The 17,164-nt window shown below is 36.7% G+C and overlaps 1 protein-coding gene across 1 annotated transcript; it reads left to right on the top strand.

Moving 5' to 3' along the window:
* Window positions 1-8,685: 8,685 nt before the first annotated feature.
* Window positions 8,686-14,736, top strand: optc (opticin). The gene is made up of 7 exons (XM_043251565.1): window positions 8,686-10,182; window positions 11,035-11,196; window positions 11,761-11,923; window positions 12,046-12,204; window positions 12,403-12,605; window positions 13,015-13,110; window positions 13,199-14,736. Exons 1-7 carry the CDS (start codon window positions 10,156-10,158, stop codon window positions 13,367-13,369), a joined length of 981 nt encoding a protein of 326 aa, XP_043107500.1. The 5' UTR covers window positions 8,686-10,155; the 3' UTR covers window positions 13,370-14,736.
* The last annotated feature ends 2,428 nt before the right edge of the window (window positions 14,737-17,164 follow it).

Below are 17,164 nucleotides of genomic sequence, written 5' to 3'. Positions count from 1 at the left end.
AGATACCTCAAGTATCTAAGACCTTAGTCTAATTAAATTGCTTCTAAACTTCACTCGTCTCTGCTAGAAATTGGTGTGATTAGTCTCTTAAAATAAGTTGATTCATTCCAATTATATATCAATTAGGTGCTCAATGACACATTGTTCAGTTCAGACATCAAGTCTGAAACATACAAATCCATGAAGATTGATAGAATGTGTGATAATATAAACAGCCTGAGATGCTGCTTGCTACAAATTAAGATTGGAGCAGTTCATATTTTCATGATTTTGATTTAATATTTCACCGCCTGTCGTTAAACTGTCATTATATTAGTCGTTAAAGCCACAAAGAAAAAACAGTACAAATCAAAAAAACAAAGCCTTAATTTTTAACCACTTGTCTGTGTATGCCAACTATGACTCACACAAGCTAACTCTTCTAGTGTTAGCAAATCAAAACTGGATTTGTAATTTTTATGGCATTTAACCAGTTCCGCAAACAATGAACCTTCTAGTGAGCTATAAGAAGATATTTTTTTACATTACCGATTGCCCCACTACTTACTCCAGTGACAAAATAAATACATTTAACAGATTATAAAAAAAATAAACAAAAAATGGCAATAAAACAAAAAAATCTTCTGCTTGTCTTCTACTGGCTTCGAAACAGAGGCAATTTGGAATTATCTGTCACATTCTATGGGAAAGTTAAATATGCATAAATAAGCCAACTCCCACATGAATATCTTCACACCACAGTAACTACATGCACATGGGTCACATATGTGCTGTCTCTCAAGATGGAGAGAGTAAAATAGATTACAGGCTTCAAGCATGTGTGCTGTCAATAGATGACTGTTCTGTTCTTCCTTTGGGACACTGTGGGGATATTCAGCCCGGATCAGCTACCCCCCTTTGCTTTTAGGTGACCCAGGTTATTTCACATAAGCAAAGAGCAACTCTAATTAGACAATGTAAAGCACATGCTTCAAGCCAGGGTTACATAATTCTGACAAAACCTAAAAGCATTTTTGTGCTCAAGCTCTAATCTAATCAACTTTTTTAGTGCTTAACGTCACAGATGTTAACACAATATTTTGAGATATTTAGACTACTCTTTACGTGATCGTTTTTTCGAATAAAAAGTTATTTGCCATATCGTTGCTGAACAGCTAACATCTTAAACTATGCACTTCAATAACATGTGGGTTTAAATGTTTCCAATCTGCCTTGTTTGTAACTGTCCGACATTCTAAGTTCACTCAAACTCATCTCTCAAGGAACAGCGAATATTACAGAATTTGTCTGTACATGTAGCTACCGGATCAATCCTGTGAGATGAACAGCACCGTGAAATGCATTTGGCAGGAAATCTATCAGGACCTCAGTCCTTTTTTTATCCATTCGCTGAATGTTGTTTTCTCTTTGGAGGCTTAAAGAGATTGAGAATTTTACTCCATTAAACTGCAGATGTTTTAAATGGTCTTCAAAATAACTTTTAACTTTTAAAGCTTTCAGTCGTTCTTTCCCTTTCACTGACACACTCTTGCTTCTCTAACCTACAATCTGATATTGTTTTTTTGCTTATTAAATTTCTAAAGCAGACGCACACTGTGTCACATGGCTTCTCAACATTGGATGTTTCAGAAAGTATGCCATGGTACACCAATGTCCTATGGAACTGTTTTGGCTGTTTAATAGTTTCAACAAGTTCTATTGATCTTGGAAATCTGTCAGTCATATTATTCTGTTTTCAGGGATTTACTTAAATACCACACTGACCAATATGGGTTCACATTGTGGTGGCTGTGGTAACTGCCCAGATTAATGATTTGGGCTGCTAGCCGCAAGCTTTACCCTCCCCTCTCAGCAGCCCTGGGCTTCTGGGACTGAATATCCACAAATATTTTCTCTAACCCCAAATCCTTTTCCCCCACATATATAGTAGCAGCTACCACGTGCGGGCCACTACAGCCTCGTCTTGCCTAGCAGCATTCAAACATTCATTGGTCTCAGGAGAGTGAGGCCAGCCCATAAAAATATCATATATTATATTGTATATGGATCTGCTACTTGGGTCTATAGTCTAATACTGCCACATTTGCTTTGCTTTTTAGATATTGTTTTTGTCTGGCTTTCATTATGAAGCTTTGTCTGTGGGTCATAATTTCATTTTTGGACATCTGATCTGCATTTAAATCGGTCACTAGTTCATCATATAGTGAATGGCACGTAAAAAGAGTATGGGAAAAGAGTAACAAAACTGAGTGTGCATGGTGTGCCAAAGTGTTGAAATAGCTATTTCATTATTATTATATAATAGTGAAAATAATGATGCAAAATTCTAAATAGAACTTTATTTAAAAACTACAAATACATTTTTTTTCTTACTAAAAGCGTACATATCACTCACCAATCTCATTTTAATCTTGAGCACCTATAAAGTAGTACTGATAACAAACTGCACCTACTATTCATGTAAGGCTGGGCTCTTTAGGAAGATGAACAAAGTTATCTTTCACTTACAACCAAAACCACACTTGTTTGGAGACATCTTCCCGAGCGAGTCCTGAGGTTTAAACATATATATATATTTTTATTAAAATAAGATAAAAACTGTGTACATTCACATTTTTAATTTCATATTTAATAGATAGTTCATTCAGTATAATATAATAATAATCTACCAACCACGTGAATAAGTGATTATGTTAAACACGGTCAGCTACATGAAAGCTTTATACTATAAATCAAACTGGATTCTGAGTGCAAGAAAAAAAAACTGAAATCAGATCACACAGAATGTCCAACATCTGATATAGTGTGCTATATTCTACTGTAGGGAACAAGGGAGGATTTTGATTTCAGCTGTCACCTCGCGTAATTGTGCCTAGGTGCTATTTGAGTTACTGTATATAGCCTACCCTGTGGTTTCCTTAATTATAATAAGTTCCTTTTTTGGTTCAAAGCTCTGGGTTTTGAAACTTAATGTTGAACTCACTGTTGGGAACAACAAAGGCTTTGTCCCCATGATGCAGCGATCCCACTAAACATGTATTTATGGGTGTTTTCATGCTAAGAACCAAACCAAAACTCTTTTAAGAGGTTGACTAAGTGAAAATTTACCCAGTTTAGAGTAGGGGGTCCTGACCCACCCTTTACTCTGGGGCTCTGTGAATTCGGCATCACTCATAAATATTTTGTCCTGGGCCCCCCGAATTCAAGCGAGCTACACTGCAACCCGGCAGCAGCTACATCTGGTCATCTATCTTCCCCTGTCGGAGGTCCATCACTAGTCTAAAGACTTCTCAGCCTTTACACCTGAACGTACTTGAAGCAAAAACACCACCACAGAGTTACCATATACCATATATCTCTACAGCCATAAGATTCAAGATTCTTCAAGAACCCCCTTTTTCCTAATGAATGTGTGTGAGGCCTTTCATGACAAATATGCTTCATCATCTTTGATCATTCTAACCTAGAAAACACATTCTTAACAATGAATGATTTCAGGAAATTCTCTATTTTCGAGTTAATTATGTTTCTACCCCAAACCGCTGTGAAGATCTAATAATTCAAATGGCTTTCATTTAAAAAAACATGTTATTGGCAAAATAGCCTCTAATGATTCCAAACTTCAATTATTTATTTATTACAAAATTGGGAGATTTACAGAACAAAAAACTAAACATTTAAAGCAACAGGTTAAATCAAAATAGAACGCATTTTGATATGGTAAATATTTCATTATATAGTTATGATTTTAGCAATATGCTCTTGTCTGCATTTTTTTACCCTCTTGGCAAAAAGTATGTAAATGTCACAATTATGGACTTTTGTTTGTTTTTATTTCTCATATGCCCTGTGTGACCCAGTTTCTGTCTCTCGTTGATTGTGTCATTATGTTCAGGTGTATGTCATTCAATTAACCTGATTACATACCCTTTATAAGTTGTATTCTGTTCAGTGTTTCTCTGTCTAGTCTTATTTCTGTGTAAAGTGTGGATTTGCTACCATCCTTGTTGGAAATGCTCCGTGGGGATTGTTAAAAATTGTTAAGTGTGATTCCTCTTCTTTGTGCATTGGTTCCCTGCACCACATCGTGACATCAAACTTAGGAATAGAACTAACTAATATTTCTGTTCATAAGATTAAATACCCCTTGCAGTATATAACTGTAACAAAACGGGAGGGTCAGAAAATCTTTATTTTATAATAAACATTTGAATTAATTTTATTTTATGAGCTGTCCTGAACAAATTGTTGCACAACAGATCCTTGCATGCAGTTCATAAGATGAAATGATAACTGAATTCAAACACATAAACCAGTTCAAAAGTTTTCATACCCCTGTATCTTCAATCTGTGTTGTTTACTTGGATGATCAATGACTCTTTTCATTTTTTCCGACAATAAGTCCCTTTTTTTTGTCTTGAGCAGTTAATCTGCCCACTGTTTTTTAGAAACATTTTACAGATCCTGCACATTATTCAGCATATTCTGCATATTATCGTTTCCAGCAATGATTGCAGGATTTTGAGATCCATCTAATAACACTTTCAGCAAAGTCATTTGGAAATGATTAAGTAACCATGTCCTTGCAAAACTGATTATGCACTGACTGCAGTGCATCTGTAGGGGTGAACAGAATATCATTGAAGTTTTAGGTTTCGGATGATCCCAGTCTCTTTCCCACTGTGCGAGAATGAAACACTGAAACAAAATAGTCTGAGAATGATCTTTTTTATAATGTCCCTCTGTGTGAGACAACAAGAACGGAATTTTGAATTGATTTACCTGAACACAGGATCATAGTTTTCACGCAGTTCAGTATTTTTAAGAGCCAATTATCCTGCATGTGTCGCATGTAGTAGTAAAACTGCTTAAAAACAACCCATCTTTTGTGACTTCTCATTTCGGTGCCTAAACATTGAGACCATGAAATAACCAGATAAATACAAACACAAAAATTGGTAAAATACCAAATAAGGATGTGAATGTCATTTAAGTGCTGAAAGACCACCAGAAAAATTGGTAACAATGCATAACAATCTGCGTTCACGATATGCGGTTGTTAGTTCGCTGGGGAAAGTTCGGATCGGTTTCCGAGCGTAATAACGGCTTGACCATTCCAGTGACTGTCAGCGATAATATCAAAGATTGAGCTGACAGAACCATTAACTCTGCAGGGAGCTGAACCGCTGCACCGCGCACACACTGAAAGATGCGACCGCATACATCTGCTCCTACTGATTCATCTATGATTATGTAAAAAAAGCTCACAACTGATAATCAGCTGAAATATAAAAGGACAGTGGGGCAGCAGCCTAGTTCACAAGCTTAGCATGCTCTTATTTTATGCTAATAGTGTTATCAGGCTACAATATTTTCATCACAAAAAGGCAAAAAACTAATGATCAGTCATTACCAATAGCCAAATGAATGAGATTCTGCAGAAGGATATGGCACGACACCTGTACCTAATTTGGAAGAACATGCGGTCAGCAAATGTGGAGCTTCAATTATGCAAAATTAAACATCCTTGGAACAGATGTTAACCAGAATCACAAATTTATTTAACAATATCCTTGTATAAACAGGCCACAGGATATGAAGACAGTATTTGATTAATTCACGAAAACATGAAACTGTTTAATGATTATTTCTATGTATGATTTTTACATTTAAAATGTTTTATTTATCACTTACCATCTATAGACAACATCTGTGGTAATGTAAGCGCACCACATAAAATCATTTCAACTCATTCCTCGTTTTTTTAAAAAATTAATCAAAAGCATGTTTACAGCAATGCGCTTCCAGTGCTCCACCACAAACAAATTATGCCTCGCATGGGAAGAGAGGAATTTTCTTTTTTTGACAAGATATTTCAAAGAAGTCAAGAAACCCTTCTCAAGAAGTGTTTGATAAGCTGAGGTAAAATTATCCTACATGTCTCAGGAGCAGTGTGTTTTGGAAGCAGCTCAAGAATAGCACAGTAGTCAGCAGGTTTGCTGTGGCTCTCAGCAGCGTTTCATGAGAAAAACTCAAAACAATCACACAAACACACACACACACACACACATTTGTTCCTGTGAATTGTGGGGACTTTCCATAAACTTCTATTACTTTTATACTGACCAAACTATTTTTTCTATTCCTAACCCTATCTGTCTCTTACAGAAAAAAAAAAAAACTATTTGCATTGTTACACTTTCTGATAAACAAAATTAGTTTAATGATCTATTTCCCTCATTTAAGTTTTTTTACTATTAATTTTAATTTAACATGGTCGCCTCAATGTAACAAAAACAAGTATACACATACACACATGTTAAAGATTCATTGTATTAGTGAAGACATCTTACAATTACTAAAATACAGTAAAAAAACAATTCATAAAATAAAATAAAAATAAAATAAATAAAAACAAAAATAAAAATACACTAAATAGTCAAAAACAAACAAAATCACTAAAAAGTACTGTATCTAAAGTTCAAATTAAAATATGATGTAAAAATAAAAGCTAATTTAAAATATTGAAAAAAAAAAGAAACAGCACTAGCTTTTCTAATATTTTTGTATAATCCTGCTCTTTTTATTTATTATACAATAATCAAAAGCAAAAAAGGCCTCTAACACTAGCTTGCTCCATTCTTTCTCTATTCTGTCTGTTTTCTTTTTATTATATTAGTTTATTATATTAATAAAAAATGCTATGTGTATTGCGTTAAACTAACTTGTTATAGCACTTGCATGTCATCATTCCTTTTTGATTTTAATTGCTTCCATTGTCCTCGTTTGCACAGAAAGTAACTTTGAATAAACGCGTCTGCGAAATGACTAAATGTAAGTAAAAGTATAAAATAGTACTGCTGAAATGTCTTCACAAGTTGTTTTCCATATGTTTGTAAGAACCAATGTGAATAAATAAAGACATCTATGAGGATTCCAAAAAAGCTGCCATACCACCTGCAAGCAATCAAATTCCTCCGTCAAGAAATAAACAAGTCTTGTGACTGCAAAACAGATAAAAATGTCCTGACAGTAGACTATTGCACCAGAGTTTCACATTGTTTACCATGTTCTGCCATTATGATGAATCACCGTCAAAGTGCGATATCTATCCACTTCAGTCAATAATTATAAAGCCAACCATATATTATAGTGCATTGGTTATAATATCATAATTCATGAATCCTGTGCATACCCTTTGACTATTTCAGAGAAACTCTGGAGGTCTCCCAAACAAACCATTCTTATAAGCTTTATTACTATGAAAGTGAATTGTTAACATTGTCATGCTGGCTAAAGAACAACAGACACCATGTTTTAGGCTCATGAAAATAAACAGACACAGATCAGTGAAGAAAAATATGCAAGTAAGTAGATATTGTGTTTGCAAAAGCCCTTAACATGGTAACTGTATACTTGGTTCATTTCGAAGCAGTTGTAGTAGGCTAGAAATAGGCTAGAGTGTTTTCATTCATTTTCTCTGAACTGCATTATTGATGCAAGAGCAGGTTCAAGAGCAGTTTGATTTTAAGTTTGCATTTGATCTGCTGCACAGGAACATTAATGAAGTGATGCTCTCAAAACCTCTGGTTATTTAGCAAGCATACCTACCATTGTTTCCCAGAGGTTGTTGTTACCATTAAAAGCCACATTTCCACTTGCTTGGCTCGGATGATGATATTTTTGAATTTTTGGAAGGAAAGAGGGTATTTTTATTTTGGACCTTGTGAACAGAAGCGTGTTTTTGAATCTGTTAAGTGAATAAATTACTGCAAATAAATAACAAACAAACACCTACTGATGGAACCTAGAGAAACCATTATCAGAAGTTAGAGGTCAGAAGTCAGGAAGATTTCTGTTTGTAAGTATGTTTGCAAATACAAGGCATTTATTTCAGTGTCAAAAGTTTCTTGTAAACAGAGAAAACAACAACGAAGATAATAAAAAAAAAAAGATGTGAATAAAATACACATATATATAAAAAATGAATACATTGTACAAGTGTGCTGTAGATAAAATGGAATGGGAATAGAATAAAATGATTTAGAGTGATAAGTATAAAGTTATTGGACATACATTATTGTACAATGGGAGAAAGTTTAACTGTTTATGATGCAGATTGCCTGGGGAAAGAAACTGGTCTTGTGCCTGGCTCTCCTGGTGAGTTTCTCAGGATGAATACAGTTCATGGAAGATGGCCAGGGGAGCACCAAATAATCCTTAAAGCAGTCTGAACTGTTCTCTGTAGTTTAAACCAAACCAGACAGTTTATTGACGTGCACAGGATGAAGTAAAATAAACCTTTGTTTGAGATGGCCTTTTTAAAGAGCTGGTTGTCTGGTGCAGTCACAACAACATGGAGCTGAATATGCTCAAAACAATGGAGATGATCGTGAACTTAAGTAGAAATACCCCTCACCATCATGGACAGTATGGTTACGGTGGAGTCACTCAGAATCCTGGACACCACCAGCTCTCAGGACCTGAAGGGGGACACTCACATCGCATTGTTAACCTCCTGTTTGTAAGCAGACTTGCTATTTGTCACGTCTTGTTCTTTATTATATCTTAAACAGATGGCTCATCTAGAAATTTTAATAATAATAATAATAATACAAGTTAATTTAAAAGTAATTTGAATTATTTATTCTTCTTTGTGTCATCCCAAACCAGAGGAAAGAATGTCTCAATTGCCAGCTGTCCAAAACAACACATGGACTTTCATTAAAAACAAAAAAAACAACTTACAGTGTTATACACTAAATACTAAAATAGTTCTTACAGCAGCTAAATGCTTCTTTGTATTCTTTTTTAAGTCAAGGCCAGTTTTCCAGCAGTGGCCATATCGTCCTCGTTCTTAGAAAGAATCCTACTGAGCTTTCTGTAATTTTATCCATCCTCCATGGCTTGACTAATGTTATTCAGGTGGCTGATGGAAACTATTTCCTGAAATGTTGTATATGACAAACAATTTAGCACTCTTGCTCCCCCAGCAGGTGGATATGGATATTGATATATAAAATTAGTCGGCTTAACAGGGAATAACACCTCCCAGTATAATATAAGATTAACATTTTTGTACAGTAAAATTTCTTGCACTATATGTGTGGCGACAGACACTACAGTGGTGCTTGAATTCATTCTGATTTCTCTAACAAAAACTTTTTTTAATGTATTTATAAAGGATTATTAGAAGCTTTGTTAAAACTAGCTTTTGTTAAATGAACAAAAATACTGGCTTCATCCTCTGTACCTCCTTTCTCCTGAGCTCCTTCCACGTCATCTGTACAAAGTATTTAGCAAAGGAATGTCTGATATCTGAAACAGTTGTTAATTGCAAAGTGACACAAGATCTCAAAAAAAAAGTGTCTATTTGTGTCTCGTCAGCCAGACGCCAGTAAAAAATCAGACAATGTCAAAGGTCGTCCAAGAGGTATGCTATTGGACATCAGTCTGAGTCAAATCACAAACAGCTGACCTCAACGACCTGCTTAATACAGCATGAAAAAACATTAAGTTCATTAGTTTAAATCAGACTTTAAAGGGTATTCAGTCAAATCGAGTTAAACAATTACGGCACACATTTTCTTCTCAGTTCTTCCACTATTTCATTAAGAGGTCTAAAAAGTGTCAGATTAAATATACTACAAACCACAAGGGTGAACTGACCGTTCCCAACAATTCAGGATGTGGTAACACTTTATTTTAAGGAGTCCATAATACAGAGTAATTTCCTAGTAAGTACTTAGCAGTAGCCGATGTATTTATGTAAAACAAAATGTACTTACCACTTAACTGTTATGGAACATACCTTAACTGTCTTCTAGAACACCAAAACATTATAAAACATAGTGCCAGAAACAAGAATCCTTGCACCTCCCTAGGACATGTCGTTAAAACCACATGATAACAACCTGCCGGCATGGAGTGCTAAATGACCAAACCAGACTGAGTCTTGAGTCTAAACCATTGGCAGGGGTGTAGAATTAGTGACAGCTGAGCAAACTGACCTCGCCATTCCCCAGCTGAGCTCCCACTTCTCCCCCTTTACTTGATTGTGTCCTCAGACCTGGGTCAGTTATTCATTGCTTAAACCTCAGAAGAACACAGGGCTAGCTTCCATACCACTGTTCCCATAAGATCCACTCCTGGGTCATGGCTGTTCACAGACGTACATCAAAGGTAGGCTTCTTTTTCCCCTTCCTGCTGCGCAATGGTAATTGGTCTTATTCTTAATATTTTAGAAGAGAGTTATGTGAGTAATTGAATAGGCCCAGGAGAGCTGTGAATCCTGAAGCGTCAGGCAGGAGCTGTTAGGAGTTTTTGGGAAGGTGAGGTTGGTGTCGTCCCGATTGCACAGAATTGATGACCATGTAGATGTGCATTACAGACTCCATCTGTGTTGATTCAGTATATAGGAAGAGGCACAATTTGTATTTATTACGTTATATTTTATAGCTTATATAGATGCTTCCAGAGGATTTATTGATAAAGATGTGCAGAAAACCCATAATTTAGCTTGCACACCCTTCTGGCGTCTTTACAGACAGACTTCTTCACAAAACTCTTCTGGTTAGGCCATCCAAATACAACCGACTGATAGATTAATGTTGCACACAACCACTTTATGTTTTCAAACACATGGAGGATCTAAAGTGTATGAACTTGCATACTGTTGTTATGTGCAATGTTTCTGGCTATTATGGACGTACATGTCTCAGGCAGCCAGAAAGAATGACCTTAAAGGTTAAACAAACACTGCTTTGACAGGCATACAGGGCTGTAAGACAAAGAGCTCCTGCGGTGGCCTATAAAATCCTTGGGAGAAAAAAAGAGGACACTGCCAAAACCACAAAATGAACGTTCACTTTTCAGATAAAAAGCAATTTAGAGTATAAAATGCCAAAATTTGGATTAACTTGACACTCTGTGAGGTTGAATCAATAAGACATCTTAAATGGAGTTGGAGATCCACAATGACAAGGTACTACATGTACATGTATCTACACAGATCATTCACTTTGTCTACTTTAGATGGCACTGTACCTTGTTTGGACCCTGATGGGCTTCAGTCTGAGTGCGCCTCCAGTTACTTTTGTTCCTGCAGCATATGACCTGGACAATTACGATGACCCAAACACATGGGATATAAACACGTATGGATTGACCTATGATTATGACGACCTGGATGAGGAGGTGAGGGGAGGTTTGAAGAGTTTTGTCAGTTTGTCAAGTCCATCATCATTTTCTCCAGACCTGTATGACTTTCTTTCTCCCACTGAGCTCAACGGGAGAAACTTTGGATGTTAGGTGGAACATCAGACAGTATTTTACTACATAATCAGTTTGAAGGAGAATAAGTGCTATTTCTTTCCAAAATTTCTCCCTCACACACAACACCATAAAAGTAAATAAATAACTTATGAAGACACTGAACTTTTTTAAATTACTTTTTTACTTTTATGAAAGTATGTTTTCATTTATACAGCATATATGTTGTGCAGCAGAGGAAAGCTGGGAACCAGTGACTTTGGATGTATAAACAAAAAAGTAAAGACATTTCTTAAAAAAATGTCATCTTGTGTGCTCCACATAAAAAACAAAAGTCATACAGGTTTGGAGAGATATTTGGATGGCTAAAAAATAACAGAATTTGTAGATAGAATTTAAGTTATACTTTTAAGAAACAGTAACTATGATGTTTATGTATGTTGTTATGTTCAGTGAATTCATTTTGTCTCTTTCTTCTCACTGACTGAGGTTGGGACGCTGGCTCCTCCAGCAGTCACCCAGCCACCTGTTATAGTTCCTCCAGAGGACTATGTGGAGGAAGTGACACTGCCGCCCCCTCCGAAAAATTCACCTGTCCCTTCCACTCTAGACTTCCATGGTCCAGGCCTGTTTGGGCCTGACACAGGTTTAGGTAGATGGATAACTGGTTTAAAAGGGATTGAAATGTTGTGATTCCTGTTGTGAATGTACACCCTCTAGTGGTGTAAAGCGTCATAATACTTTCCTCGCTCTCTTTCTCTCTCTCTATTAAAGGCATGCCCTCCTGCCTACTGTGTGTGTGTATCAGTGGCAGTGTGTACTGTGATGACTCAGATCTGACTCAGATTCCCCCTCTGCCCAAAGAAACCACACACTTCTACGCTCGCTTCAACAAGATCTCGGAGGTCAGGGCAACAGACTTCATCAATCTCAGTAAGTCTCAAAGAGACTTCTATTTTCTTGCAAATACGAATGTGTTTTTTTCAAACGCATGCTATATTATGCAGTTTACATCAGGTATAAAATGCATAGTTAGCTAATGAAGATTCCAGAATTAAGATTTAATGAATGGTATTATGAATCAAACTGAATTAGTACGTTTAAGAAAACTGCACTAACTGCTGTTCTCAGACCAGCTTAAAAGGATCGACCTGAGTGGAAACCAGATAAGTAAAGTGAACGAGGATGCTTTTCGCTCAGCGCTTCAGCTTCAGGATCTCATACTGGCTGATAACAACATCCAGGCCCTTCCAGAGCTCCCAGCTACCCTCAAACACATCGACATTCGCAATAACCAGCTGAGGAGTTCAGCCATGCATACAGAGGCCTTTATGGTATGTACACAACCATTCAAAAGTTAGCTGGTAAGAATTATTGTTAGGAATTATACCGATATGTTGATTAGAGCATTTATTTACAACATAAATTATGTATTTTCTCTTACTTTTAATCAATGTAATGCATTCTTGCTGAATTTTATAATAACAATTTTTAAAACTTACTGACCCCAAACTTTTGAAGGATAATTTTCATTCTAAAAAATACAATTATTCAAAAAAAAAAAAAAAAAATTACATTAGTTTTCCAGTAAAAATGCATATGTGTCAATTTTGTTTGTACTGACAGTCAGCTTTACAAAAAAAACCCCAAAAACACCAATGTAGACATTATGCCTTTATTTTTTTTTATCCTATGGTGCTTGATAATCTTATCTTGTTTGTGTTAATTTCCTTTCCTGAGTAGAGGATGAAGGATCTTCAGTTCCTGTACTTGTCAAACAACAAATTAGACTACATTCCCGCCCCCCTCCCTGAGAACCTACGAGTGCTCCACCTGCAGGTAAAAACTAACTCCTGCTACTCCTACTACTATATTAACAAATAATATCCTCAGTTAATGCTGAGTCTCTCTCTCTCTCTTCCTCCAGAACAACAATATACAGAGTATAGGCCAAGACACTTTCTGCAACACCCACGACATAAACTACATACGGAAAGCCCTGGAGGACATCAGGCTTGACGGCAACCCTGTGGACATCAATCTTTACGCCCAGGCTTATGTCTGCTTACCACGACTACCTATAGGAACACCAGTTTAGGACAGCATCCCCCGTTTTTCTAGAGTTTTTGTGTGTACGTGTGTAGTTTCTGAACTTTAAAACTCCTGTGTGAGCACAACAGTATAATTTGTAGCTAAAAGATCAAATACTTTAAAATGTCACCATATCAATATCTAGGCAATCGAAATCTATCTTTTAAATTCCAACTTATTTAGCCAGTCGTGCTAAGTAGGCATTAAGTGACTAGCACTCATTACGGTTCAAGTAGAAATTGGCTCTGTTCCAAAATCCAGTGAGCCACCACAGGTAAAATCTTAAATCAAAAAGCAAAATAAGTGACCGTTTGAAACAGTTATAGCTAGCAACACTGCAAAACCAAGAGAAGCCACTCACAGTTGATTTTAACAGTGTTTGCAGTTAGCATGTTGCTAAGCTAATAGTAAAAAAAACCCCATATAAATAAATAGCACACAAATACGTTTTAAAACGATAAATTCATTAGTCGTGTATAAATCACTAAATGACCTTTTCAATCAACATCATACATACAAAACTAAAAAAAAATTGCTATACAGTTCACTGCAATTTCCAGCTAAAATGAACACTCACTGGACATTTCACTTTAAAAGTGTTGCAAAATGTGCAACAGGCAATATAATATAATTCTATCACATTCTCTTTATTATATTTTTATTAAATGTCAGTGTTTTTGATTGCACCACCATTTTTTCTCTAATGGCATTGCTATATTTTCTGGGATGTAGGATATATGTAACGCTGACTTAGTTTGTTCACGAGAAGCAACGCTGCTAGCTATCTTTTGGATCATGCTTCGTGTTCTGATCATGCCTATGCTGTCTTAAAAATATCTTTGTAGGCAGATCACTAGTTTTTGGAACAGAGACACTGATTAGTCATAACAAAGTTGCAGAGGAAGCCAGAGCAACAGTATAGTGTACAACCACAACCGATTCACCACAATGTGGCGCCATTCTCCAGCCCTTTCCATCTGCTGTTACAAATTTCTTCATTTCTATAGGCACTCAGCTCCATCTGTCAGGTGTTTTTGTCATTTAATCTTAGTCTCATGCTAATGGCCTTTGAGAATGCACTGTTCTGTATGAACGATGCTGCACGTTTGCTTGATTTGCTCTATCTGTTTCCCATTCAACAGTTTTCAGGACGTTTATACAGTGACAACTCAGCTGCATCTATTTTTAAATCAATTCGTTCATGTACCACTGCAGGTGGTTTCTGAGGTTACTTAGCAACTGTCAAATATTTATAGTTTGACATTTACCCATGAGCACAATGTAAAGATACTCCTAGATTATTTGCACTGGATGTTAAGCACCTGTAAAGACATAACAAATATAATCCCGTGAGAATGAACAGGTTTTCACACACCAAAATGTGTGCGCTCATTCTTTCGACTTTGAAGCCATAAGCACAACGTCCAGTTAGACAAAGTGCTACACAGGCCAGATGTCTGTCCAAACATTAAACTAAACACAACCGCAGGTAATTACAGTTTGGCTCTAATTCATGGCATTGAGATCAACAGAATAGTTCTCAAATGGTTTGTATACGCACATGACAAAGAGACAACCTGGCACAATAAAAAAAAACTATTATATCAAACAAAATTAAACAAAAGTGTGTTTATAATCAAACATTAATTTTATTCATTTGGGTAATATTAAAGGTTAGATACAAGTTAAGATAAAAATGTAAGTCCATCCAAAAAGTTGGGACACTATACAAATCGTGAATAAAAACTGAATGCAACTCTGATGTAGTTAGAACAATCCAACTTCCAATATTTTATTCAGAATAGATGTGCAAAGACGAAACAAAAGTTTGGAAAAGCTAAATTAATAATATTGATAAAAAATGTAAGTAAAAAAATACATAACTACTCTTACAATGTACTATATTCATTGGGTATAAAAATCTCAGAGTGGCAGTGTCTCTCAGAAGCCAAGTGGGTAGAGGATCAATTCCCACAATGTTGCGCAGAAAGAATTAAAATTGCAAAATGCATCTATCATCATCAACTGTGCATAACATCATCCAAAGATTCAAAAGCCCCAAGAAACCATACTGGATAAAGTGCATGAATATTTGCATGAGTTTATATCAGCTGAAACTCTACAGTGCATAAAGAAGAAATCACTTGACACTTTCTCTGTGAAGTTGTATTTAATTCTACAGTCTTGTCGGCATGACAGCGTGACTCCTAAAATCCTAAAACAGCCATACATTTGGTAAGAGCAACATTACTACTCCAAATACTACTATTGAATTCTAAGCTTTACATTTTTTGCTCCAAAAACTTGCCCATTTCACGTTCATTTTAAATGTCTCCATGTAATCTTGATTTTTTTTTTTTTTTTTGGAGTAGAAACTATTGAGAATGAGTTTAACTTGAATTGAACCCAATATTTTCCTTTAATATTGAACTGAATTGGCCCAACACGAAAAATGCTAATTAATAAAAAAAATGTTCACCAACAAAATAAACACAAAAATTAAAACAGAACAACTGTGCGTAAATAGTGACGCAATGTAAATTTTTGGGTACACCGTTCCTTTAAATCAACAATTACTAAGTTTTAAGTTGAAGGCCTATATGCACCCTGTTTACATTGGCATCTCTATAATTTGCGTAGCTTCTAAGTGAGAGATAAATTTGTGCTCACTGATTTGTAACCTGATGTCGAAAACGAAAGATAACCGATTCCATCGCGTTCAGATCCCCTGCTATTCATAACTCTGTCAGAACAAGCCAGCGATCCGTTTTTGGTTCACAGCCCGCTAGTTGAAAGCCACTGGTCTGCAGTCCATCAATGAGCGGAAGAGATAGAGAGCGAGGCTAAGCGCTGCTAATCTCCCAGTACGGTCAAGCTTTACAGTCGGTACAATTTCTCCTCCTCCTCCTCCTCCTCTCCTTTTTTTTTGGGCTCCATTCTCCTCACCCAAATGATCCTCCCATTGTTACTTGCTTTCACAAGGGCTTATATCATCCCTCGTCTCCTCTGTCACATATAACTCTTTTTTAACCTCTTCCAGGCAGCCATTGCCAGTGACTCACATGATGAATAAAGAGGAGAGAAAACTCAATCCCCTTCCCTGCGGCTGCAGGAGCGTTTATACGGTGAGGGAGGGAAGGGGTGGTTGGAGCAATGAACACTACTAGCGACAAATTGGTACATGAAAAGCACGAGTGTCTGAGATGAGAAAGCAAAGAAATAAAGCGCTTTTGTAAACAATGATTTTGAAAACACGTCGCGTTCCTGCAACAAGGGCTAAGCGTGCACCTGTTTTAATGTCACGGATTCTACATCGCCGTCTCTCTGTTTCTCTGCCGCTCTGCGCTGGGTCCATGAAGGTGACCTTGCATTCTGCCTGAGCTCATCCATTGATCTCATCACTGAAAGGACCTGCGGGCTTCCCTCCCACATGATTCAGGGGAAGGAGGGGCCACAGATAGGTGCATATGCTGTGGGGGTGTATTTCAGCAGTCGGTGTTTGTGTAGGTAGTAGGTGAGGAGAGGGGCTAAGGCAAGAGGAATGTTTAAAACACGCATCCATCCTCCTTTCAGCCGCCCAGAGCCATCGAATAATTGAGTTGAGCCCCCGCCTGAACAAGACACACACGCGTGCGCGTGCACACACAAACACATACAAATGGTCTCTTCAGCCTCCCACATGAAGACAAACTCACTCATTGCTGTGATATCTGAATCTCGGAGGGAAGTCGTTTGCATTCTATTAAGCATTGTGACTCCCGGCAGTAAATATAAGGAAGAGTGGGATAAGTTGTGCCATTAG

Source organism: Puntigrus tetrazona, chromosome 11, assembly GCF_018831695.1.
Source record: "Puntigrus tetrazona isolate hp1 chromosome 11, ASM1883169v1, whole genome shotgun sequence".
Lineage (NCBI taxonomy): Eukaryota > Metazoa > Chordata > Actinopteri > Cypriniformes > Cyprinidae > Puntigrus > Puntigrus tetrazona.
The sequence above is the reverse complement of the archived record's forward strand: the minus strand, read 5'-3'. Positions and strand labels throughout refer to the sequence as shown.